The sequence below is a fragment of the Xyrauchen texanus genome, chromosome 23 (genome assembly GCF_025860055.1).
Source record: "Xyrauchen texanus isolate HMW12.3.18 chromosome 23, RBS_HiC_50CHRs, whole genome shotgun sequence".
NCBI classification, from domain to species: Eukaryota; Metazoa; Chordata; class Actinopteri; order Cypriniformes; family Catostomidae; genus Xyrauchen; species Xyrauchen texanus.
In genome coordinates this window covers 31,092,486-31,120,028 of record NC_068298.1, presented here as the reverse complement: position 1 = coordinate 31,120,028, position 27,543 = coordinate 31,092,486, and the positions used below count along the sequence as shown (strand labels likewise).

General features: G+C 37.4%; 1 protein-coding gene across 1 annotated transcript in view; it reads left to right on the top strand.

The window, feature by feature from the left end:
* The window catches only part of LOC127663071 (rap guanine nucleotide exchange factor 2-like), a 167,185-nt gene that overhangs the window by 39,651 nt on the left and 99,991 nt on the right, over positions 1-27,543 (top strand). Inside the window, exons 2-3 of the mRNA XM_052154485.1 lie at positions 24,373-24,443; positions 27,452-27,508. Coding sequence (XP_052010445.1) covers positions 24,373-24,443; positions 27,452-27,508 — 128 coding nt within the window. The remainder of the gene's footprint in view (positions 1-24,372; positions 24,444-27,451; positions 27,509-27,543) is intronic.

Below are 27,543 nucleotides of genomic sequence, written 5' to 3'. Positions count from 1 at the left end.
TCTGGCAGGACTCAGGGCCTCCGTTTCTAGCGCTGCACTAAAGGTGTGTGAACAAACAACACGAAAGGTGTTGAGTTGAAAACAGGAGGTGTTAGAGCAGATCTGAGACCCAGAATCAGCTGCCTTGTCATCACTTCCTGTTTCTGTCTCTCTAATCAGCCATTGCAAGTGATTTGATTTTGTATTTTGCATTCGTTTTAGTCATCAATGCATGTTTTTTGGAGGATATCTTGTCCTAGAAGTCAATTTGACCATTTACACCAGATTCAGCATTTGATGCTAAGGATTTGCAAAACTACTTATTTTCATAATCGACTACTCTGTTAGTTGTATGAATGACCTCTTTTGCTTTGGTATCGTCCACCCAAAAATTACAATCCTTGCATAATTTATTTAACCTACTGATCTTTGACGCCCTGACACATTAAAGGGATAGTTCACCCAAAAATTCTAATTTTCCCATCATTTTCTCACCCTCATGCCTTCCCAGATGTGTACGACTTTCTTCTGCAGAACACAAATTAATATTTCTAGAAGAATATTTCCACTCTATAGGTCCTCACAATGCAAGTGAATGGATGCCAAAAGTTTGAAACTCCAAAATCCACATAAAGGGAGCATAAAAGTAATTCATATGATTCCAGACACAATATGATAGGTGTGAGTGAGGAAAAGATCAATTTTTAAGTCATTTTTTTGTCATAAATTCTCATCCCTGATCATTAGAGGGATATGTATCACCAAAAACAAAAAAAGGAAGATGAAAAAGTGAAATTAAAGTGGAGATTGACTGAGCACGGAGGAGAATTTATAGAAAAAAAGAACTTAAATATTGATCTGTTTCTCACCCACACCTATCAATTCGCTTCAGAATATATGGATTTAGCCATATATTGGTCATCTGGAATACTTTTATTTTGCCCTTATGTGGATTTTGGAGCTTCAATGTTTTTGTCACCATTCAACTTGCATTGTATGGACCTACAGACCTGAGATATTCTTCTAAAAATCTTCGATTGTGTTCAGCAAAAGAAAGAAAGTCATACACATCTGGGATGGCAGGAGGGGCGAGTAAATGATGAGAGAATTTATATTTTTGGGTGAACTATCCCTTTAAGGACAGAAAATGGAAGTAGCCTAATGTTTTCAGCATTTTTGGTGCTTGGACCCCTGATGATGCATTTTAGAGCTTTGCAGATGTACATTTCTAAAATCCAAAAACAAGATATAGGTAAAAGTTTGTTCTGAATCAGAATCTAAAAGGACAATAAGATGTTTTTAATAGTTCTGAAGTTGCAGGCACTTCTGCTTTGGAAAAACAACTCACAAAAAAAAAAATAAAAAAAAATAAATAAATAAATAATAATAAAAAAATAAAATATATAATATATATATATATATATATATATATATATATATATATATATATATACATACATACATACATACATACATACATACATACATACATACAGAGGTTTAGTGGTAAAAAAAGAGGTGGGTAAACTATAAATTCTGGTGGACCACGACGTGGTCACCCAGTAAGGTGGGCCACTGCCTACCGGTGTGTGTGTATCCTGATGACATCGCTATAGGCTATCATTTGATGGTACTACCAAGGGTATCACTGGTTGTTCCCTCATCATAGGTCACACAATCACTATTCAATTCATACATTAATCTAAGTTCTTGTTAAAGAGACCCAAGAAGGAATAATATGGTTGAAATCTATAAAGTTTACTAAATGACAAAACAGAGAGAACAAAAATATTTAAGAGAGATAGAGAGGGAGGCTTATATCCAGGGCTTCCAATGCAATGCACTTGTACATAATGATTAGAGATTTGGGATTATTTTCATAGTCGATTAATCTGTTGAATATTTTCTCGATTAATCAATTAGTTGTTTGGTCTATAATATGTCAGAACAATGTGGATCAGTGTTTCCCAAAAGCCCAGGAGGATGACGTCCTCAAACGTCTCGTTTTGTCCACAACTCAAAGATATTCAGTTTACTGTCACAGAGGAGAGAAGACACTAGAACATATTCACATTTAACAAGCTGGAATCAAATAATTTTTGCCCGCCACAATATCAACGCTGACCGCCACACATTGATTTTCGATTGATTTTTTATTTTTTACTAAGCCTATTTAAAATCGTATTTGATTGCAGAGAGCCGTAGCGCATTCGCGCAGCACTAGGCTACCTCTCGCTCGCTCTCTCTCTCTCTCTCTCTCTCTCTCTCTCTCTCTCTCACCCGTACCTCTCGCGCTCTCTCTCCGTCATGGAACACCGCTGCATAAATCTGTCCAACACAGGACTGTCAGTTATTACTTATTAGCCAGCATGCAAGGAGCCTAGCTAATAAGGAGAGCTAAGTTATTGTTAGAATACAGCTGGATTTTTGAGGTCAGCACGCTGTATATAGCTGGTAGTAGTCAATATCGATGCATGCGCATGGGAAACACTGGCAGCAGCGCATTATGAAAGACTTCGTCTTAGGTTTAACAACCTATGAAACTAATAATGAACAATATGAAACTAAAATGACATAAGCTTAATTTAAAATGGCTTAGGAACTATCTATTTAGAGGTGGATAAACGCAATTTAGAGGTGGATAAACCCACTTTGGAGGTGGGTAAACGCTATTTCCGAATTTTGGGAGGTGCGTAAACGGCGTTTACGTGCGTTTAGCCTCCACTACATCCCTGTATATATATATATATATAAATATATAGAATATGATAGAAAATAAAATATTGATGCTGCCACCTTTCTAAGGTTATTTTTTGACCTGTAGTTGCATCAAACATAAGAGGGGGAAAATTGTCAAATCCGTTTGTTGTTCTATGGCATTAAAAGTAGCCTAATATTTTACCCAAAATTCAAATTCTCATCATGTACTCACCCTCCTGCCATCCCAGATGTGTATGATTTTCTTTCGCTGAAAACAATCAAAGATTTTTAGAAGAATATCTCCGCTCTGTTGGTGCATTCAATAAAAGTGAATGGTGACCAGAAATGTAAAGCTCCAAAAAGCATGTAAAGGCAGAATAAAAGTAATTCAGAAAAAGTAATCCAGTGGTTAAATCCATGTCTTCAGAAGTGACATGATAGGTGTGGGTGAGAAACAGATACATTTTAAGCCCTTTTTTCTTTAAATCTCACTTTCACGTTCTTCTTTTCTTGGGGGGCGATTTGCATTCTTTATGTATATCTTAACCTACTGGTCGGGGCTGGTCAAATGTTGAGATTTATATTAAAAAAAGACTAAAATGTTAATCTGTTTCTCACCCACACCTATCATTTCACTTCTGAAGACATTGATTAAACAACTGGATTACTTTTTCTGAATAACTTTTATGCTGCTTTATGTGCTTTTTGGAGCTTCCAAATTCTGGCCACCATTCACTTGCATTGTATTGACCTACAGAACTGAGATATTCTTCATGAAATCTTCATATGTGTTATCCAGGAAAAAGAAAGGCATACACTTCTTGGATGGCATGGGGGTGAGTAAATGATGAGAGGATTTTCATTTTTTTGAGTGAACTATCCCTTTATTATATTGGTTTTCATCATCTTTGTTCAAAGAAAGTATTGACTATATTGACGACAACAGTTTTGTAATTTGGTTGATTTTACATGGAATAACCCAGTTGGAAAAAACAAACAAAAACAAATCTAGATAAACTAAAACTAGTCAACAACTTTAGTCCACTAGTTGGTTACTGTATGGCTAGTTGACCATCCTTTGCCTATCTGAAGCCACTGTCTTAAGCCTAATCTGTGAGGATGGATGTAACCCGGATCAGTTTCAGCATGCGATGCATCAGTGTGCCAGGTGCTCGGCTGTCAGAATAAATGCCTACAGGCTGCTGCTAAAGCACCTGCAGTTTAATCACTCATGCTACACAGCACTGCAGGGAAAAGCTGGCCTGTTTGCTGCTCTACCTGATGATTTACTCTCACATAGACTTACAGGGCCGATGTGTTTATTCCCCTGTGAATTACACATTGTGACAGATACGAGGACAGGTGTTGTGTGTGTGTGGTCGCATGCCCACACTGAGAGCTTTGATCTGTATTCGGCACATGAAGTTGGATACATTGTGGCTGTTTGAACAGAGGAATTTTTAGAGTACATTTCTAGTTTTTGAAGCCCACTCACTCCCACACTAAAACAGTTACATGCAACTTTTTTTTTTTTCCTTTCAGAAAATCTGTTCCTTTTATATTATTATTTCAAAACTGAATTGTCTGACTAATGATCTAAAGACATACAATGTTTACCTTTGCGGTTATTATCTGGAAGGATTGCCACAAAACTAAATGTAAAAGTTTCCCTTCAAATTTACATCCTACATGAAATTTGAGTGGCTGACAGAACCCGTTATGCGGCTGCTAGCAATTGCGGTAAGTATTCAAGAATGACAAATGACATTTTATCATGTGGCTTGTTGAGTGCGTTACCATGGAGGCATCCACGCACAACTCGCCATGTGCCTCAACGAGAGTGAGAACCACATAATTGCAACCACAAGGAGGTTAACCCAACATGACTCTACCCACCCTATCAACCGGCCAATTTGGTTGCTTAGGAGACCTAGCTGGAGTCACTCAGCACGCCCTTGATTCAAACTCGCGACTCCAGGGGTGGTGGTCGGCATCAATACTCGCGAGGCCCCCCTCGTTTAAGCCATTATTGAGCACCAATCGCATTCGCAGACTTCAACATTACAGTTATGCTTGGTGACTGAAGTCATTTATGGCAGTCTGCCTCTAAGGCAGCAGTAGATGTAGACCAGCAGTCTGGAGTGTGTCCGTCATTAACATGCTTGGTGTGACTCTCTGCAGTTTTGTTCTTATAGGATTAGAGCCACCAGTTAAAGCCGTGAGACTAAGCTCATTCACATGCTCAAAGCTGTTCTCTTCCTGACACAGACAGAGCTGCGTTTGACTTGTAATGCTGCTTGTGCTTATGTTGGTTTATTCCAATGACAATTTAAGCTGTTTAGCATCGGTTACACACACTGGGGACTGTACAGAGGAAATATTAAATGTCACCGGATCAATGGACGGTTCAGATGAAGCCTGGCTCATGCTTTCTTGCATCAAAGAAAACACAGTACAATAGATTTGTTGACACTGTGAATAGTGACAGAAATCTTGATATTTTTCACCCTTTGACAATATTCAATAGATATTGATGCATTTGCTACGAAATGGCTTAAAAGGGTGCGTTATTTATTTATTTTTATCAATCCAGCAAACAGCATTCATTGTAGATTAAAAACGTTTAATGCCAGAAGTGTTGTGTATACTAGGGGTGCACTGATCGATCAGCCACCGATCTAAATCGGACGATATTCGTCTTAAGTCTGTGATCGTCCGATCGTGCCTAGAGGGCGATCTTTTTTGCAGTATGCAGGCAATCGCACATACACTGCTACTCTAATGAATGTGCGCTTCTTAGTGTCACGAGGAGGAGGTCGTGGCTGGGCCATGAGGGTGCACGGCTGGCGCCGAGTCACCTAATCAGTGAGAGACAGTAATAAAGGGAAGTCGGAGATGCCAGTTCGAGAGAGAGAGAGAGAGAGAGAGGCCACCATGTGTTTGTGTCTATATATTTTATGTTGTTTTAAATTGAGATTATTTCATTTAAAGTTTACATTGACTATTCTGCCAGTTCCCGCCGCCTCCTTGCCAATCCTTTACCCGTTACACTCTCTTCATACAGGAGAGTGTGGCCTCTGGAGGGTGAATTATTGGCAATTCTAAGTATTCACACATTTAAACTTTCAGACGTGCTGTTATTCAGATGAATATGCAGGTTTGTTTTAAAAATGTGTATGAATTACATGTGTATGAATATTATGTTCCCATTTTCTAGAGTCATTACGGTAGTAATTCTGACTCGCTGCACAGTGAGCATGGAGAGGATAAAGAGACTGCAAATGGGTATAAAACTAATTAAACAACAAATAAGCATGCGTATACAGATCTGAGTATACGTGATGTAACATGAGTCATGACAATTAGACGTTGTGTTGAGTGATAGAGACCGTATGAGCGATCATGAGCAGTTTCAGCTTCAGTCCCTTCAATATCAGTCACTCATTTCAGAGCTATTCTGTGAGGATCCCAATTCAGATTAACGTTTGTCACATTACCACTAATCACAGCAGTTACATTTTTTATCATAACAGCATTATATTTGCTTAATAATTAGTGATTTGCGTTACAGCAAAATGCCAAAGACCGTAAACAAATCCTAGATAATAATGATTTCTCACTGGAGCAGTTTTAGAGGTTGTAATGGATTTATTTTTCTTATATTTGAAAGTATCTCTGCTGTGTGTTATGCTCTCATGGTTTTTACTGGTAACCAGTATGTCACAATTACATTTTGGTATTGACATCAGAACTATTCATAACTGTTTCAAAACAAATAATTGTTAGCAATTCACAATTAATGTAATTTTTATGTAATTTAGTCTTTAAACTTTTTAAAAAAGGTTTCATTTCTTTAACATTAGTTAATGAACAGGTATCATGAACAAACAATTAACAATATAATTTTTACAGCCTTTATTAATCATAATATTAGTTAATAAAATTACAATTGTTCGTTGTTAGTACATGTTAGTTCATAGTGCATTAACTAATGTTAACTAATACAACTTTTGATTTGAAAAGTATAAGAGTATATGTTGTAACTATCATTAAGTTAATTAGTTCATAATTATGAAACCTATAATAATAACTAATGGGACCTTTTTATAAAGTGTTACCGTAATTTTACTGTGTGGGGCATAAACATATAACAGCACAATATAACTTGCAAAAGTGTGGCAAAGGACACTTTTTAATAAATCAGTATCGGCCTCAAATTTTCTGAATGGTGCACCAATAGCGTATACAGAAACAGCTTTCTGAATACTCCCCGTCTGCCGTTGTTCAAATATTAGATTGGGTTTTAAGGAGTAAAGTGTACCTTTCTAAACTAAACCTTTATCCTAAACCTAACCAATATTGTCATAAAAAATGCGACTTGAAAAAGCTAATTTTGTGTCACTTCTATGACACTTTCGTCTCACGTGTCAGTTTGCGTGCTTGACTGGGCTCAAACCTCAGTTCTTCCGAGTCCAACACTCTGTCAGGTGAGCTACTGCGGAAGCTAATCACGTTGGAATAAGTGTGTAATTGTAGGTGGGTCTATATTACAAGCGTCAAAATTATATATATTTTTTTCAAATGATGAATGAAAATAAAAGTGATTCGATATCATAATATAGCAGTGTGCCAAGTAAGTGTTTATTAAGTCATAATCAGTCGTTTTAATCGTGATTTGTGTGAAAGGGAATAAAACGCACATTTGTTGTAGTGCGTCTAGTATTCATTTCCCCAGGAATCTGCTTTGAAATGTAGAACGTGGCACATAAAAGTCAGGTTGCAAAATTTTTTTGCGTTGGTTTAAAGAAAGTGATGTGTTTGTTCCTTGAATATTTCCTACTAGTTGTCATACTCGTTCAAAATAACAGCGGGAGATAAATAAATATCATTATTAAAATATGGACCATGATGTTTGGTAGCTGGACGCTCCCTTGGATGCCTGGAACTAACGGAAAATAAAGTGTTTAGATCTCCGAATAAACAACCATAAATGGACGCATGAACCGTTGCAGTGAAGCTAGACACATGCAGTACTAACAACTTTAGCACACATCTCATGTCTGGTCGGTGAACAGCATTTATGCCAGCTAATTGTACGTTTGATAAGAAGAACTCTAAAAGTGAATATAGATCACTCCCATTAAAATGAATGAACCTGCTCAAGTAATGTACTATTACAATTAGTCATTTAGCAGATGTATTAATCCAAAACCATTTTAAATTAGGAACACAAAAAAATAAATCCTTACCTTGTCCGCAGGTCACGCAGATACCTTCATTGATTATAATAGGAGTGATCTAACATTCGCGATCTCTCTGCTGAGGAAATACTTGTGAGCATCTAAACTACGATAGAATTTCATGGCCTCTCTTGCGTAGACGCTCAGAGTACAACCTGTCTGGATAAATCACTTCATTTAAACGTTTCATGTTCTTTGAGAAAGTATGTTAACTCAGAGCCTTATTTAAAGGTTCCGGTAATGATACCTGAAATGCGTCAGGGTCAGTAGCGTTCCAATTCCTTTGTTATTGTTTACGTACTTGAAATGGCCTATAGTAATGTTTATTCTATTAGACTCGTTTTAAATCATTGCAATATTCAATTTTATATCACCAGCAAAAAAACATTGCAAATATTTGATTGTCCGTCACTACTAAGTAACTGCTACTAAGTAAGTGGATCATGTGGTCTTCACATTATTGAATATATTTTGAGAATTTGACTGTAGGTTGTGACCATATCCTGCACAGTTGGGACAAAGATATCTGCGACTGTATGTTCAGTTGCTACCGCTGGTGACCTTGTTTTCATTTGCAAAGACTCCATCTGGTACCATGTGCTGTTATACGGATAAAAATACCCTTGAGGGCCACGCTGTCATTGGGGTCTCAAGGACAATGCGGTGAGAATAAACACGCTCAAGCACAGTTGGCACAAGGAAGACATTGACATATGCTCTCAAATGCCACTGTGACTGATCTATATTTTGGCACGTGCCCTCGTGGTGGTTATACTGCTGACCTGGCTTAACAGTGCATGCTGGACCTCTCACATTAACATAACTGTCTGGTCACGAAGCTTCAGACGTGCTTCATATCCCTTTGTTCTTATTCTTTGCAGTATACTTTGCCATGCAGTCCAATAATTTCCGCTTTGGATGAAGTGCTGGGAATGTTGCCATACTACTTGAGATGAGATGATTATGCGTACAAATAGCAGCAACACCCTCTTTAGTGAGCATGCATGAAATTGCGGGTCACATTGGCTGTCTCATTGACTAATCACTTGGGGCTAATTAAAATGTTCAAGCAACTTTTTTCTTTCGCCTGTATCTGTTTGCTTCCCTTGCTAATTGTTGGCAGGTTTTTCCTCTATTTTCTTGCAGTTTTAATTATTTCACAATTCACAAGTATACTCATTTATTTATTATTATTATGGAGAAACTTCTATAATTTTGTAAAATAATTGTATAAAAATGACATGGTTTTAATATTTATATAAATTTGTTTGATTCCTTTGATTAGAAGAAGTCTGTTTTTGGAGTTGTGATACAGTGGGCTGAAGAGCAAATATTCTCATAACACATGAGTCATTGAGCTGAATTTGAACTGCGTTTTATCTGCTCTTCACTATCCTGTTCGTATGAAAGGTATAAACCTTTGAATAAACAAATACATTGTTCATGGTCCCATTTTATCTTAGGAGTCTTTATTTTCTAGGTACTACAATACAATGTATTTATTGTGTAACTACATATTGTTCTGCTCAATTTTAACACGATTCAGAAAAGAATAATGATTAGTGATGCTTGCTAAATCATAACTATTATTGCTCATACTTGGGTTACACCTAAGTAATAGAATTTATTAGCAGCATTTTTGCTACTGACACGTATACCTCTATATACGAAAACCTGAAATTGTATAGCTTGTTGAGGAAATTTGTGCTATTACTTTTCTAAGCATTCAGACTTGATTTTTACATTATAAAATGGGCAAAATATTCCAAACACTTAGATTGACTGTGTTTACATGGTCACCAGAAAGCAGTTTATTGCGAAAAAGTGGTGTTCCCATTTACATACACTGTGTGGCTTACTCCTGTATACATGTGGCTCGGTCAGTAAGCACAGCAATGTAATTTTCCAGCATCGCCTGTGAAAATAACAAACATGGCATCCAAGGAAGACTTTGCTGGTTTATTCTCCATTGCTTCACTTTATTTCCTGATATTCCAGAGTTATTGTTGTGTTTGTTTCCTTTCCATCATGACCTGCAGTGGAATTGCACTACAATAGTGGGGTGTATCTCTTACGTAAAACTCTGGGATTCCCCCAATGAATGAGCGCATATACGCGAATGTTAGGGACACTTGATATTTTATGGTGTGTATAAGTGGCTATAGTTTAAAGTTTGTGATTTTCCCACTAGACTCCCAGATTCAGTCAAGCACACATAAATCTTTCCGATGTATTGACTTGATAGGCTCTGTCCTATAACATTTGTTGTCTCTGTCTGTTCATGCTTATGCACACTCCTCAGAAATGTTTTACATGACCACGTAAGCTGAATTTAACTTTTTAACTGTATATATGGAATATTTTTATGCTGCCAACATTCACTTGCATCATGTACCTAAAGAGCTGCAGTATTCTTCTAAAAATCTTCTTTTGTGTTCTGATAAGATAGTCATACACATTTTAGATGGTACGAAGGTGATTAAATGATGAGATAATTTAAAATGTTTGCATGACCTTACCCTTTAACACTCACACATTTGTTTTTTAAATTGGTCTTCTAACAATGCCCAACAGTGTATATGCATCACAGGAGATTTGTCTTTTTTTTGTTTTATATATAAATATAAGTCATGACAAAGAGTTACCATTATGGTGTCATTTCCAGCATATTTCAAAATCTGTATTGTGTTTAATAGAATTCTGTGGTGGAAATGACGCTGATGGAAATTACATAATAATATTTTTTGTAATAAAATGGAAACTTTATCTTGCTATGATTCAAGTCATAATTTTTGAAAAAAAAATTGAAATATTTTTCACACAATAAATATTTAAATGATTTGTGTTTATTTCAATCTTTTAGATTATCATAGTTTTAAACATGCAATAATTAGTATTTGTTTTACAATGGATCTTCATAGTTTACAGTAAAGGTTTTCATAATAAAGGGTTTATGTCTTGTAAAGAAGTAGGTTATTGATTAATGTGGAGCAGAGAGGTATTCCTTTATAGATCTCGCCTTCAATAGACAGACCCTCACATGTCATCATGCGGCTATCATCTCAGGAATCTCACCATGGCTACAAGAAGCATAGCCCTGCCTCTGTCATGGGATCTGTATACAATGGGCCCCCTGCTAACATTTACCAGAACTGTGAAAGAAAGATTAAAGGTCATTAAAGATCAAGGCTGATCATCAAGATGCGCACCATGTGTCCTTCTTGGTTATATGTAAATCGTTAAATGATGACAATTTCCATTTTTGGGTGAACTATTCTTTTAAATACCTCAGGTCATGGCACATAAATGGGGCAGACCTTCTAACATGGGTATTTACAGAGACAACAACAAAATGGCAACTTTTATGGTGAAGTTTTGTTGACAGAAAAGCCATTTTTAAAATCTAGTTTGTTGGAAAATTGCAACCCATGCAACACATTGCATTATGAGACATTGTGATTTGGAACAGAGGTGTGATGTGACCTGGAAACTTATGATAAAACTGTGGTCTTCTATTTAGCTGTGTTAAAATATGGAAAAAAAAATTCAGTGCCTCTGCTGCTTCAACAATTCCACACTCTCCGAAAAAGCTGCTGTGTCATCGCTTGTGTTTGATATATATTTTTAGGCATACATTGCTTGAGGCATGGATTTATTTTGGGAGCAATCAAACAAATTCCAAAGCCTAATGAGCTGCCTACGTAGACAGCATTTTAAGGCATCTCAGCACAGCGTATTGATTGTGATTTTCCAGTGCACTTAATATTTTCAAACTAAAGCAGCGCTTTTGGCCATAGGTATACAAGTCAATTCAAGCCATGGCTTAATCTTACTCCTTACGTTGTATTCCACTCTTTTGGACCTGAACAGTTTAATTTATTTATTTATTTATCTAATCCAAATTAGAGTAAAATTTCTTTAATTTGTTCACATGTGGTATCTGAAAACTTTGTTGCACTTGTTGTGTTCCCAGGCAAAAATGACCGGCCATTGGAAATAAATGGATTCGATTATAAAATGCTTAAATATTAAGTGTTCAGGAGCATCCCAAACATTTAGCTGAGCATATATGTGAATGTGTGTTTGCACAGACAAAGTCCTCGGATATGTGCACACACACAACACACACACGCACACACACGCACACTCACACTAGGGCTGCTCGATTATGGCAAAAATAATAATCACTATGTAACAAGTTTAAAATGGGCAAGGAGGAGGCTGAACTGAACAGTCAAATTAATGCTTAATGAAAACTTAAAAAATACATAAACATAAACACACGGCAGCTGCATGTGGCTCTCTCTATACCGAACTGCCACATCCGGCTGAATTTATCCCTCTCCTATGCTGATTGGGCCATTTGAGGGCCAGGCGTGCTTAGTCATGTCCAGCCCAGCCCCGCCCTCCTTCTCGTCACACACTAATATTTTGGTCAATATTGAGATCACAATTATTTAACACGATTACTCGTTGACTTTGGAAATGTCATGCAGTTATTGAACTTTGAAAAATAAAATATATATATATATATTTTTAACAGTGGATTTCTTTGAACTTGAAATGTAAACTGCACTGGTAGGGGAGGAGGCTGTTGTCATATGATAATTATGTTATGTTACATATGGTAGCCAAATAAAGAAAAGCCTCAATCTCCATCATTAACAGCAGGGATGCTCACACTTCTATGGAATGAGATCTACTTTTTCATTTTATTGCAGCAAGATCTACCATGTACAATAAAGGTTATACATTATCACAATACCAACATTTCCAGTAGTCGGTAGTAATTTCAAGTTCTTAAATAATTTTAGAGACTAGTAAACAGTCAGTAATAAAATAACAATAAAATACAGCAATGAATAGAGAACAAATAATACAAATTAAGAAAAATTAAAATTTAAAACATTTTAAAAAGTTTTTAATAGCAGTTGGCTATCAAGTATTCATGTAAACATTTAAAATGAAATGCAACATAAAATTACTCCGGGACTTTTTAAAGCTAATTAATTTACCAGTCAAGCGCAGTGAGTGTTTTCTTCTTTATACTTTTTTCTTCTGTCACACTACACTAGACAGCAGCAGGTCTATTAGCTTACAAGTCCGACATTTTAATACAAATCTGCTTTTTTCTCTGCTGTTTACGTTCACTTTAAACATCCCTCTCTGTGTACATGAATACCTCACCAAGACACAAGATTCAAAATTCTCTTTCACTTGCTCCTTAAAAAATCCACGTGTCCCAGACAAGCGTTAATGTCGAGCCCTGATTAAATATTGTATTCAACATTCTCCAAGTCTAACAATTTTTTTTTTCTGCAGTATAGCTCCTAAAGTAAATGTACATTGTTTTAAAGGAGTTTTAGATATTATTTTGGAAATCAAGCCCAAAAAGACGAATCAATAACTTATTTTGTTCCAGTGTGTAATGGGCTAAAACTACACTCTCATCATTATGATCACTTCGATCCATCTTTAACTCTAAATAGAGCTGCTTATTGCCATTTTTCTTCATGGTAAGATACACATAGTGAACATGACACATATATTATGATTCACTACTTCTCGAGCCATCACGTTATAATCTAGCTGCAGCAAACGCGCGCGAGTGATGAGTATCCCGCGTCAGAGTGCATCAGCCGGGAGAAGATTCAATCTCTTCCCCGGTCACTTCACGTAACTCATAGACGTGGTGCTGACACACAGAGAAAGGTCAGTTTCTGAGTTTATTTTCATAACCCACTTCCTTATTATTTGAACTTTAATAAAGGATGCTTTAAAGATAAAATGCCGGGGTGTTTTATCGGTTTATATCGATTATCTTGTTTTCATAATTGTTTTAAGCCAAAAGTGTAATTGAAAATAAAATTAGATTAATCACCCAGCCCTAACTCACACACACACACACACACACACACACATACACACACACACACACACACACGCAACGTGTGTTGAGCAACCTTTTGTGCATCATCTTTCCATGTACACATATTAAGATCTACTTATCATATTATGGTGTATTTTGGCTCGTTTAATTCGAAACAGTCCTTATTTGTCAGCAAATTAAAAATCATTATATAAAAATTGGTATGATTGTAAATTCTGAGTTCTCAGCTTTAAAATTACATCTATTCTATTCAGATCCAGCAAGTGGTTATTAATTTATTACATTTTTATTATTATTATTTTGTAATTTGTTTTATTCCGTAGGGAGTGCCTCCCAATTGGCCCGGTTAAATCTCAGCGCAATGAATAATTCTATCAACAAAAATACCAATATTTTTTAAATATGTTCAAAAAAAAGGAGTACAAAACATAATTGCTAAATAAGAAGTTGATAAAAAGATCTAATGCAGTATATGATTAAATATGCAGTATGAGAGATTTATAAACAATCTTAGTGGGCCGGTCATTTTTGACCGGGAGCACAAAATGTGTTTGCACAAAATTAACACAACACAAGGGTTAATGTCTGCAGACAATCCATTTATGTTGACATGATTGTAATGGATGATGATATCAAACACCAGTCCATTGAAGTGTCTCCATTTATGGACATTATCCATGAAGAGTATTGCATTAATATGAGGTTGATTCTGTCTGGTGTCTACAGTTGATGATTGAACAGTGTGGATACATGCCAGATAAGCACTGTTCTAGACCTCTCTAACTACTCTGGTTAAGGACTTAATGGCAGTTACTCTGCCAGCATAACAATTCAGCTCAATGCTGGAATGATTGTTCTCGATTGAACTGATGTTTTTTTAACCGTGTTGTTCACACCACCTGCTCAAGCAGCTGATTGCTGGACTGTTTGTTATAGAAGGAAATTATAGCCACTGATCATGTAGATACTTAGACTGGAGGTTGCCATGGTCACAGTGATTCTTTGGAGAAATGTGAAGAGCCTCTTGACCCATTCAAGATGCACCATACTGGATGGCATTCAAATTGTTGGGAGACACAGTTATCAAGTGATTTTAAGTATCGATAGCAGCCACGGAACAATTTTAGCCTGAAGCAAGGTTAATTTTGTCTTGGATAATATAATGCTGGATTAATGGCAATATATTAGAATAACGTATAGGTAAACAACTGTGATGTGCTGGTACTGCACAATGCCATCAGCTGGTGCCTGCTATAAGATGACAAAGAAAACCATGTTTTTTTTTTAGTTAAATAATTTGCAATGTTAAAGGAATAGTTCACCCAAAATGTTAAATTTTGTAATCCATAAGCCATATTTACTCTTACCCTTATATTGTTCTATACCAGTATTTATTTATTTATTTATTTTTACAATGAAAGTGAATGGTGACTGAGGCTATTTTGGTTTTGCATTTTGCTCTGTTTGGCCTTGTTAATAGACCAAAAAAAAAATAAATGTTAGTGTCAAAAATGTTTTAAGACTACTTTCTAGAAGTCAACAGTGCTGAAAGTGCTTGAAGTAGAAAAAACACCTATATAGTCTCCCTGTCTTAGTAAAGGTGCTACAACAAGGACACTTATTTACTTCCTTTATGATGTGTGCAGAATGCATCAAACAGACTGTACAGGTACAGTCTCATGGCTTTGCTTGGTGACTTTTTCAAAGGATGGAATCAAGGCTGCTGTTGAACAACTACTCTTGTTTGCATATCTCACCGGTTTCATCATCACTACTCTACAGACAGAACATACCTGGTCTCAGCGGCGTTTGTTACCACAGCACCCTCTGACTCCTGTGGGAGTTGCATAACCATTGATGGCTGATTGCCTTAGGCTTCACATATTGCCTTTGACCAATCACAAAACACAATGGTCCCTTTGTCACAAAGCACTCTGGGAGGAAGCAGTCACAATGTACAGAGAGAGAAAAAAGTGAGAATGTAAACCGAGTGCTGTTCAACACTGCATCTGTCGGAAAACCATGCCAGAGGCCTGGCCTTTTGAAAAACGAGTGGTGGTTATTGTAGTGCTAATACCTCAGATTATCTGGTTAACTTTTATATTCTGTGTTGTAAACAATGCAATGTAAACTGTGCCCATTCAGTGATGTACGAACGATTCAACACCAGCATGGGGACAGTTTTAACACCCATGCTGAAACTGATGCTCTCGCTTCATAGCTGAAAAATAGTTTTTGTTATGTCAGTACTGACTGTTGTTGTATGATGTACTCTGAGTAAAGTATGATTCACAGTAACAGTGGGACAATAATATGGGTGCCATTTGTATCTGTACAGTATTTGCATATTGATAAGCTTAATTGCACATTACCAACAAGCATTATTGTTATTATTTCATTAATTCAGGATACATTTTTTGGCCTGTCCTCTCCACTTGTTTCCAACGTTTTCTTGTTATGTTGTCAAGTATGCACAATTTCATGAAAACAAAATATATGGAAATAAAAGCTAGTGTTTTGTCTTCATTTTCATACATATATTTTTAAGATTTTCTTTTTGTTGTTCCCTGGAGTCCCCAGGTTTCTGTCAATATTTTTGCCGTCGTATTTTGCATTTTTTTTAAGTGATGAACAGTTCCATAAATAATAATAATAATTCAACCCGATCTCATGAAAAGTCTGACATATTTTACAACTTTTCTATTTCGTATGATGTCGTACGATTAGATCATGCGCAAATGCCTCGACGTGAAATGCGGAAGCTTCAAATCATACAAATTAAATAGTTTGAATCATTGCGATTTCACCATGAGATTGTGTTGAATAATAATAAATAAATATATAAACATAGTCACAATGACATCACACTATCAAGAAATGAACTGTGCAAGGACAATTATAGTCGCCTTTTTATTCGTTTTTTTTAGAAACAACTTGCAGTTTCATGACCTTGAGCAAAAGGCTTGTGATATCAAATTAAACTGAAAAAAGAAATCCTGTTACTTTTCTGAAGACTTAATTTTGTCCCAACATACATTCAAATGTATTAATATAACTTGAGCTAGCACAATGCTTTTGTTGACATTTAAACATTATCTAATAGGAAGTGTAAAATATCACAAATGAAATGCGATTTGTGATTTTAGTGGAATAGAGATGTTTGCACTGACATAATTGACCTTTTTGAGAATTAAGCTCCATTTTCCAGACAAATAGTTTTTTTTTTAAAAGCTTTACTCTGTCAAAATCATCTTGACACGTAAACTGTTTCTATCTTAGGGTTTTTATGCAATAAAAGGTGTAGCACATAAAAAGTTTACTGATACAGCTGATGGAAATGCTAATTATTGCTAACATTTCACAAGTGTCGACAAAATATTTTTCAGTTTAATTTCCAAATTATTTCCAAATTACTGGCATTAATGCAAAAATATTGTCACATGACAGAATTTACCCCAATCCTTATCCTGTGTTAATCATGACAACAAGATATACATACTTGAAAGCCAATTTATTGTACGTGAAGCATTACTCGCACTGTTATGGATTGATCTTAACGGCATACCTGCACAACGATGCTGCAAACACTTCTGTGTCATGACACAGGACTGTGACAACACATATCTCATATCATGCACCTGTCATCGATAAGTGCACGGAGAACAAATGAATTAACACTCTTTGTGATTAATTTAATCAAGGTAGCCATCTGATTATTTATTAAAGTTTCTTTTCCACACATCTGATCACATTTGCTGAGCTTCTTCAGAAAATGTAAACAGCATCATGACACAAATTTATTTTAGATGACAATCAAGTTCAGTTGGTCATTAAAAGTTGCTGGAGAAATATGCGGGGCATAATGCAGTTATGAGGGCGATGCTTTAGATTAGATGATTGTTATAAACAGCATATTGAATATCAGAAATGTATCATATGTAAACCCTGATATTACACCGCATCAGTTTTCTTTAATAGCTGTGCACACACAGCACATACACATTGATGGATGGTCCTTATACTAAGACTGAAAGTTTCCTCCACTACTTGGTGCAGGTTGCCAGCTTGAACAGGGCCATGATGATTCGTTTTCGGGTTGGAACCGGTTTCAAACTGCAATAGGCGCAACATCAGGACCAATATTACAGTCCTATCAGAAGGGCAACTGCTCCATTTTGATTGCAATTCCTCATCTTCAGATTAATTTTATTTGTGAAATTAAGGAAAAATTTAATGAATTATCTCAATACTCTCCCCATTTTTCAGACAGAGAGAAAATAGGAGGAAAAACTTCTCATGGGGACAGTGGGGCTGAAGAAATGGGATTTTGCACATTCTTTCCATGTTGAATTTAGAAATAATATTGAGGGGGGAAGAAAGAAAGCCACAGTGTTATGTTAGAGCTTCATTCCTGCCAGTAGTGGTAGCAGTAGAGCTGCAGACAGAGCTGGACCTGAAGCAATGAAATCCTACACCAGTCTGACATCTAGCGGTGGATTTGTGCAGTGTCCAAAAACACATGCAGGATTGCCTGTGACACTGACACTTGGAGATGGGATCATTTTGACTTGGACCAAATAAGCAACCATCTCACAATACCTTAGCAACCGTAACACCCTTATGGTATCAACTCTTGCATGGGCACACACCACTCTTATTTAATTTAAAATTTTTATTTTATAAATTTTTTGATCCCCTTTTCTCCCAATTTGGAATGCCCAATTTCCACTACTTTAATAGGTCCTCGTGGAGGACAACTGTCAGTTGCCTCTGATTCTGAGACAGTCAATCCAAACATCTTATCACATGACTCATTGATACATGACGCGTGTCATGTTTTCATATATATATATATATATATATATAATGATTTCACTCACAGTGAACATAAATGAAAGTTGGCTAATTCAGGTTGAAAAATTTATTTATTTGCTTTAATTATATTTAATATTTATTTCCCCAATTTATGATGCATCAATTTGCTGTTGGTGGCTGTCTGGCTGATATCATTTCCAAAAATGTATCCTTGGCACTGTCCATTTAAGGCTGCCAAATAAAGTGTCATCAAATTTAAGACAAAAATGCACATTCTGATGCTAAAACTGTATATTTAAATTTGAGATGTTTGCCAAGTATGGTGGAGGTTTTGGCTGTTGGGTCTTGATTTCCTATCAGTGTCTTGCAGCATAAGCAGTGCATTTTAAAACACTGGAGTTCAGTTTCTAAAAGCGCATCTCGAAGTCCTGGTGTTCTGTTTCACTTCATGGATGCTAACTACTTTGGCAACCTTTTGGCTAAAGTTACTTTTTTAAAAAAAATTTTTTTAACTCATTTGGCAAATTTGTTTGTTAAAATGTTCCACATTTTCTTTATTAAAATCACTTGGAAAGGGTACTTTCAACTTTAACACTTAAAAGCTTTAAATACAACAAACTGCATCAACTGAAAATACACCCCTGGATCACCTGCTATGACTTGCTCACCTTTTTACATTCCTGCAGTCTATTGCACTTCATTAAGTGTCCTGTTTGAACAGCATTGCGCTCAAGTACGTGCCGTCAGTGGTGTGGTAGGATCTTGAGCCTCTAATGCCACTTTACAACCGAGATCAACCAAATATAACTACTATCTGAAATTTTGCTACTGTACATCGAACTGTAATTAATGAAAAACACTGTGGTACTGACGATATTTTAAAGCTTGATTTGGACTGTACCGTGACAGTGGCACTGGTATACCATGCAACACTATGTTAACATATAACCCATTATAGTCCATTATATATATATACAGTGAGGAAAATAAGTATTTGAACACCCTGCTATTTTGCAAGTTCTCCCACTTAGAAATCATGGAGGGGTCTGAAATTGTCATCGTAGGTGCATGTCCACTGTGAGAGACATAATCTATAAAAAAAAATCCAGAAATCACAATGTATGATTTTTTAACTATTTATTTGTATGATACAGCTGCAAATAAGTATTTGAACACCTGAGAAAATCAATGTTAATATTTGGTACAGTAGCCTTTGTTTGCAATTACAGAGGTCAAACGTTTCCTGTAGTTTTTCACCAGGTTTGCACACACTGCAGGAGGGATTTTGGCCCACTCCTCCACACAGATCTTCTCTAGATCAGTCAGGTTTCTGGGCTGTCGCTGAGAAACACGGAGTTTGAGCTCCCTCCAAAGATTCTCTATTGGGTTTAGGTCTGGAGACTGGCTAGGCCACGCCAGAACCTTGATATGCTTCTTACAGAGTCACTCCTTGGTTATCCTGGCTGTGTGCTTCGGGTCATTGTCATGTTGGAAGACCCAGCCTCGACCCATCTTCAATGCTCTAACTGAGGGAAGGAGGTTGTTCCCCAAAATCTCGCAATACATGGCCCCGGTCATCCTCTCCTTAATACAGTGCAGTCAGCCCTGTACCATGTGCAGAAAAACACCCCCAAAGCATGATGCTACCACCCCCATGCTTCACAGTAGGGATGGTGTTCTTGGGATGGTACTCATCATTCTTCTTCCTCCAAACACGGTTAGTGGAATTATGACCAAAAAGTTCTATTTTGGTCTCATCTGACCACATGACTTTCTCCCATGACCCCTCTGGATCATCCAAATGGTCATTGGCAAACTTAAGACGGGCCTTGACATGTGCTGGTTTAAGCAGGGGAACCTTCCGTGCCATGCATGATTACAAACCATGACGTCTTAGTGTATTACCAACAGTAACCTTGGAAACGGTGGTCCCAGCTCTTTTCAGGTCATTGACCAGCTCCTCCCGTGTAGTTCTGGGCTGATTTCTCACCTTTCTTAGGATCATTGAGACCCCATGAGGTGAGATCTTGCATGGAGCCCCAGTCCGAGGGAGAATGACAGTCATGTTTAGCTTCTTCCATTTTCTAATGATTGCTCCAACAGTGGACCTTTTTTCACCAAGCTGCTTGGCAATTTCCCCATAGCCCTTTCGAGCCTTGTGGAGGTGTACAATTTTGTCTCTAGTGTCTTTGGACAGCTCTTTGGTCTTGGCCATGTTAGTAGTTGGATTCTTACTGATTGTATGGGGTGGACAGGTGTCTTTATGCAGCTAACGACCTCAAACAGGTGCATCTAATTTAGGATAATAAATGGAGTGGAGGTGGACATTTTAAAGGCAGACTAACAGGTCTTTGAGGGTCAGAATTCTAGCTGATAGACAGGTGTTCAAATACTTATTTGCAGCTGTATCATACAAATAAATAGTTAAAAAATCATACATTGTGATTTCTGGATTTTTTTTTTTAGATTATGTCTCTCACAGTGGACATGCACCTACGATGACAATTTCAGACCCCTCCATGATTTCTAAGTGGGAGAACTTGCAAAATAGCAGGGTGTTCAAATACTTATTTTCCTCACTGTATATATATATATATTTTTTTTTACTTAAGATTTGAGAATACAATTTTAAAATGTATGCATTTAAGTTGAAAACAGAATGTCTCATTTGTTAACTAGCAGGTATGTTCTTTGCAATTTACAATACTTTTTAACATGGTGCTGTTTTTTTTATATTTACTCATTGTGCCCTCTTGTGGGCTTTGGAGAAAATTTGGATTTAAAAATCTGGTTATCCTGATGTTCCCCCCCCCCCTAACTTTTGGGAATGTAGTTTCTCAGCCCTATTGGGGGGTCGGGTCAGTGTTAGCAACTCTCAATACATGAGCCTCATATAATACTTCAAAAGGTGGAGGTCAGCGTTGGATTCCAACAGTCAGCTTAGTGTGACCTTGTCCTCTGTAACCTTAGTGTTTGGTTGCTCTGAATGGCCTCCCACAAAATTGGATCTATAAGACTGCATTTAAGATCATTTCTGTTAATCCTGAGAGTTAAACACTCTCATCTGGTGGGGACCCCCTTTGCCCCCCAAATCTCAGCATGCTTGCAAACAAATGACTGTAAATACCACCTGTCTTGTTTTGACCTAGTCTCCAATGCAGTCATGAACCAATACAGACAAGTCATATTTGTTCTCTCTTTCTGTTCTTTTCAACCACTTCAACGCTATTTAAAAGGATAGTTTTCATGAAAATGAAAAATGTGTTATTTCCTCTCCCTCATGTTCCAAACCCATATAACTTCAGATTTCTGCGTAACACAAAAAGAGATGTCAGGCCGTAATCACCATTCATTTTCACTGTATTGACAAAAGACGATGACTGAGGCTAACATTCTGCCTAACATCTCCTTTTGTGTTTCGCAGAAGAGAGAAAGTCATACGTAAAAGTTTGAAACAAAATGAGGGTTATAAATGAAAACAGAAATGTCAATTTTAGGTGAAAATATCCTTACAAGAGATGAAACAAAGGGGATAGGGTCTTGTGCTTTTTCAAATAGCAAATGTTTATTGAGCAGTGTGTTTGCATTTGTGTTTGCGTATGTGCTGTGTCCCTTGTTGCACAGGGTCTCTCAGGTCATGATCAAGTAAGTCTGTGTGTGAGCACAGAACCTCTTTTGTCCTCCAGGCTGTCCTAGCATGCCTTTCTGAGCACAAAGGCGGCCCAGTTTTGGCGTCAGTGATCCTGTGCATGTGGAAGGGGACAGGATGCACTGTGTGCTCAGCTACATACATCCACTGTCTGAAGAACCACTTGTAACTTGTGCAAGACTCAGCTGAAAGGACCTGTTCAGCAACCTGAGACAGTTTTTTTTTTTTTCTTCTGTTTTTGTTGTTGTATTTTGAAAAGCTTGTTTGCATTGTACACCTAAGAATTATACTTATATTTGAGGGGTGAAATCACTACCCTCTTATAAAATAATAATCTTTGGCTGAACATAATTCAGTCACATGTTTGAAATTAGTTCACTTAAATAGGGTGACAATATTCTGGTTTTCCAAAAAGAGGACACATTTCTTTTTCGCCGGGGGGTGTTTTGAGGATTGGGGTGGAATAATAGGGTTCAAAACAGTGCTACTAAATGCAAACTTTAATACAGTGAAAAAGACAATCTATTAGCATAACATAAATAAATATAAATGTCCAACATTCTTTTGAATGTCCATGTACTAAAATAACTTATTTGATGCCATTAGTGTACCTACATTTACTATTACTATTATTTTGAATTGCCATGGAAAATGAAGCAATGTCAACAATTTTACCTGCTCGCAAAAAGTAGTCTGAATTTACCTGATGATCTTTCACCTTTTGCTGACCCTTTATGCTTTGCAGAGATAATGTGTGCTTCTAATTCACTTGCACCTTTATTAGTAACTGACACATAAGTGCAGCTTTACGTGTTATACATTCTGCTTCCTACGGATCTCGACCTGGACAAAAGCTTGGGGATTATTTGTGCAAATCTTCTGTAAATTTGCACTTTCATTTGTGCATTGTTTTCACTCAGCAGTCATTTGCTGCTGTCAAGCAACTGTTTGATGCCAAACACAAGTGCTTCACGCGTTTGGAGAGATTGACAGACAGGAATTTGGCCAATAGTTGCTGCAAGCCTCTTATAATCAACCAATTAGTGTGCGAGAAGGCGGGACTTACAAAGCGGGGTCAAAGCAATGAAAATATGCGCACACACACAGGGAAGTATTAGACCAGATGCACATTTAATGCAAAATTAGAAATTTCCTGCCGGGCGCTTTTTTAAGGTCTGAAAAAGAGGACATGTCTGTGAAAAAAAAAAAAAAGAAGACATATATGGTCACATTTTTATGGTCAAAATACCATGTAATTTCAACTAAAATACTTAAAGTAGAGGGAACCTAACTGAATAAAGTAAACCCAACAAAATGTATCATACCAAAATAATGCAAAGGAAGCCCTTTTAGTGATATGCTTGTGCTAGTCAGCTAGTGGCAGAAAATGTTAGCATGCTAAATACATGCTGGTGGGAAGCACTACTGAGTGCAACTTGGTCACTATGCTATGGTTAGCACAGATAATGGTCAATGGATAAAACAAAACAAAATAAGGAATTGACTAAATTGACTGGTCCTCAACCTAGGGTGAAGCTCAACTCTTCACCATGGTGGTGACCCCCAAAACTATAACATAACATATATTCTTTTAAATCTCAACATAGCAAAATATTAAACACCAACAAAAGCACATATATATAACAGTTATTTATTTACTCTCCCTCGAGTCCTATGCAATGCATGTTGGGAACTAGAACTCCTCTGCTCACTTTCAGTTAAACAAGCAAAAAAAATTCCCAATGGATTAAGTAAAAAGTTGAATCAATTTAAGTTCCCTTGGTTACATTAATATATTGAGTAAAATGAACTTGGGTGGATTAAGTAAAACTCAATTATGAAGGTTTTTTCTGTGTAAGAATGAATTGTTTCCACTATGTACCATATAATTATTAATAGTTAGAACAGGAGGTGTTAATGTAAGTGCTTTTTTTTATATAAATAAATATTGTTTTATATTTCTGTGGTGTTCCACCAGAACAGTTTCCTCTCTCCCTTTTCAAAAGATGATGTGAGTTCTGCAATGAGAACTCTGGGAATGTGTGCTATGACAGATGAATGGCCTTTGATCTTTTCTTTCTTTTTCTTCTTACCTGCAGGACTTGGAGATTGTATATTCCTACTTGCATGGAATGGAGGCGCTGTCCAATCTCCGGGAACACCAACTGAGGTATAACTAAGGAAGGATTTGACAAATGGATGGAATAAAAAATAATAATAAATTGTGTGCATGTTTTGGGGCAAGCAGGTGGTGGATGATGGTTTATGAGTTCAGATGTGGGGATGATAGAGGGAGTAAGTGTTTGGGTTGGTATGCCTGGAGCATAAGCAGTCCTGACTTGTACAGCTGTCCTAAGTGAAATAATAAATTAAGATTTAAGATTGTAACTTTATATCAGTGGATTCAAATTAGAAGGTGGGGCATATTTTATTCACTAGACACGTACTGACTTCTAGAAACTTTCTTTGGCATATTGCCTGTCCTACTTCTACAGTGCAGACAGATAGCAGTGGAGTTGAGAGGGAACAGAGATGCATAGTAGGGTGGGGGGTCATTGAAAGTAACAGTCAGTATCTGGTGTGTCTACCAGCTGCATTAAGTACTGCAGTGCATCTCCTCCTCATGGACTGCACCAGATTTGCTAGTTCTTGCTGTGAGATGTTACTCCACTCTTCCACAAAAACTCTTGCAAGTTCCAGGACATTTCTGGGGGGAATGGCCCTAGCCTTCACCCTCCGATCTAACAGGTCCCAGGCGTGCTCAATGGGATTGAGATCCGGGCTCTTCGCTGGCCATGGCAGAGCACTGACATTCCTGTCTTGCAGGAAATCATGCACAAAACGAGCTGTATGGCTGGTGGCATTGTCATGATGGAGGGTCATGTCAGTATGAGCCTGCAGGAAGGGTCCCACATGAGGGAGGAGGATGTCTTTCCTGTAACACACAGCGTTGAGATTGCCTGCAATGTTAACAAGCTCAGTCCGATGATGCTGTTACACACCGCCCCAGACCATGACGGAACCACCAACAACATATCGATCCCGCTCCAGAGTACAGGCCTCGGTGTAATGCTCATTTCTTCGTTGATAAACGTGAGTCCGACCATCACCCCTGGTGAGATAAAACCCTGACTTGTCAGTGAAGAGCACTTTTTGCCAGTCCTTTCTGGTCCAGCAAAAGTGGGTTTGTAACCATAGGTGACGTTGTTTGTGGTGATGTCTGGTAAGGACCTGCCTTACAACAGACCTACAAGCCCTCAGTCCAGCCTCTCTCTATTGCAGACAGTCTGAGCACTGATGGAGGGATTGTGCATTTCTGGTGTAACTCGGGCAGTTGTTGCCATCCTGTACCTGTCCCACAGCTGTGATAATCAATGTACCGATCCTGTGTAAGTGTTGTTACACGTGGTCTGCCACTGAGAGGATGATCAGCTGTCCTTCCTGTCTCCCTGTAGTGCTGTCTTAGGCGTCTCACAGTACAGACATTGCAATTTATTGCCCTGGCCACATCTGCAGTCCTCATGCCTCCATGCAGCATGTCTAAGACATGTTCACGCAGATGAGCAGAGACCCTGGGCATCTTTCTTTTGGTGTTTTTCAGAGTCAGTAGAAATGTCTCTAAGTTTTTATAACTGTGAGCTGTTAGTGTCTTAACAACCGTTCCACAGGTGCATGTTCATTCATTGTTTATGGTTCATTAAACAAGCATGGAAAACATTGTTTAAACCCTTTACTTTCAATAAAGATCTGTAAAATTTTCTTTAAAATACAGTGTCCTGAAAATGGAACATTCTTTTTTTGCTGAGTTTGCATTGCTGTTGGTTGCAGTGGTTTTGTGTTTTGTTTTGTATAAACTGTATTAAAAAACAAAGCTTGAACATTTCACTTTAATTGCTATGCAAGTAAAGAATAAGTTACTCGCTTAAATTGCTTTAGTTACCTTCTCAATGTTCTCAAGTCATCATGTTTAGACACACCGTGTATATTGGGGGTAAAATAATACTTTGCCAGAAGCCATACCAAACCCTTCCTGACCCCTCCAACACCCCTTCAGTGGTCCATACACATCTTCAGGAATGCTGTCGGATGGATTTAGCTGAACTTTTATCCACCAAAAGAGCTGAACTTTGAGGAATGTCTTTTGAAGAATGATTTTGTCCGTTGCCACAGAACAAAACATTTCAACACAAGAAAATAGGACAACTAAGAACAGCGCTTGTGTTTATTTGCACTATCCACTATCCTTGTTTTTATTATTTAAGAACACAATACCAGTCAGTTTTGAATACCCCAAAGGCTTTTGGTCTAAAATCCATTTTATTTTCATTTCAGATGTGGGTTTGATTCAAGTTTTGCAAACTGGTTGGCTTTTCATAATCACAGACAAAATATGTGGTTTGTTGCTTCTTTTGGAGCCATCTCAACACTTAACAATACGGATTGTTTGATGCTAGCCCAGTTGGGCCAGCAGGTTTTGGACTTGCCCTTTCAATAAATTCACTGGCCCCACCACAAAGTAATTGGCAATAATAGTTGTTGATAGTATAGCTATAATGTAATGTGTAATGATATTCAACCCATTTAACAGACTCTTACAAATCCAGTTTTGACCAATCCTCATCAATGTTACTAAGGGTGGACTGGGAAGAGAAATCGGCCCAGGATTTGACATAGGAACTGTCCCAAAAGTTGTTTGGGGGGTTGTGTCTCTTTTCTTCATATCGCTGCACTCTTAGGCATATAGCGGTGCCCATTCTGCCTAACGCAGTGGCTCATTTCAGCTTATCAAAGCCCATTTGTCCCATTCCGCAGCCGGCCCCTTTCTCCCGATGGCCAGTCTGCCCCTGATTGCTTCCCCCAAAGTGCATCGGCCCACCAGGAAAATACCCGGTATGCCAGATTACAAATCCAGTCCATGTTCAATTCATAACAGAAAACCAGATTAGGCTTGCAACAAAGTTAAAGGGATAGTTCACCAAAATATTACAATTGTTCATTTTCAAATTCTTTGATCAAGTCTTTCCAAACTCATATGACTTTTTCTTTTGTGGAATATAATAGGAGATTATAGGCATGAAAAGGCCCCAGTCAATCAGGCCATCCTTATTTTTGAGCCTTCTATCTATTGTATTAACTTTTTTGGATTTGTCACTGTTGTCTTTTTCTCTGTCTTTTTAGGATAATGTGTGAATCAGTCCGCTACGAAAGACACGAAGCCAACGAAGTGCTCTATTAGTGAGTAACAACCATTTTTCCCTTCACATTCTCTG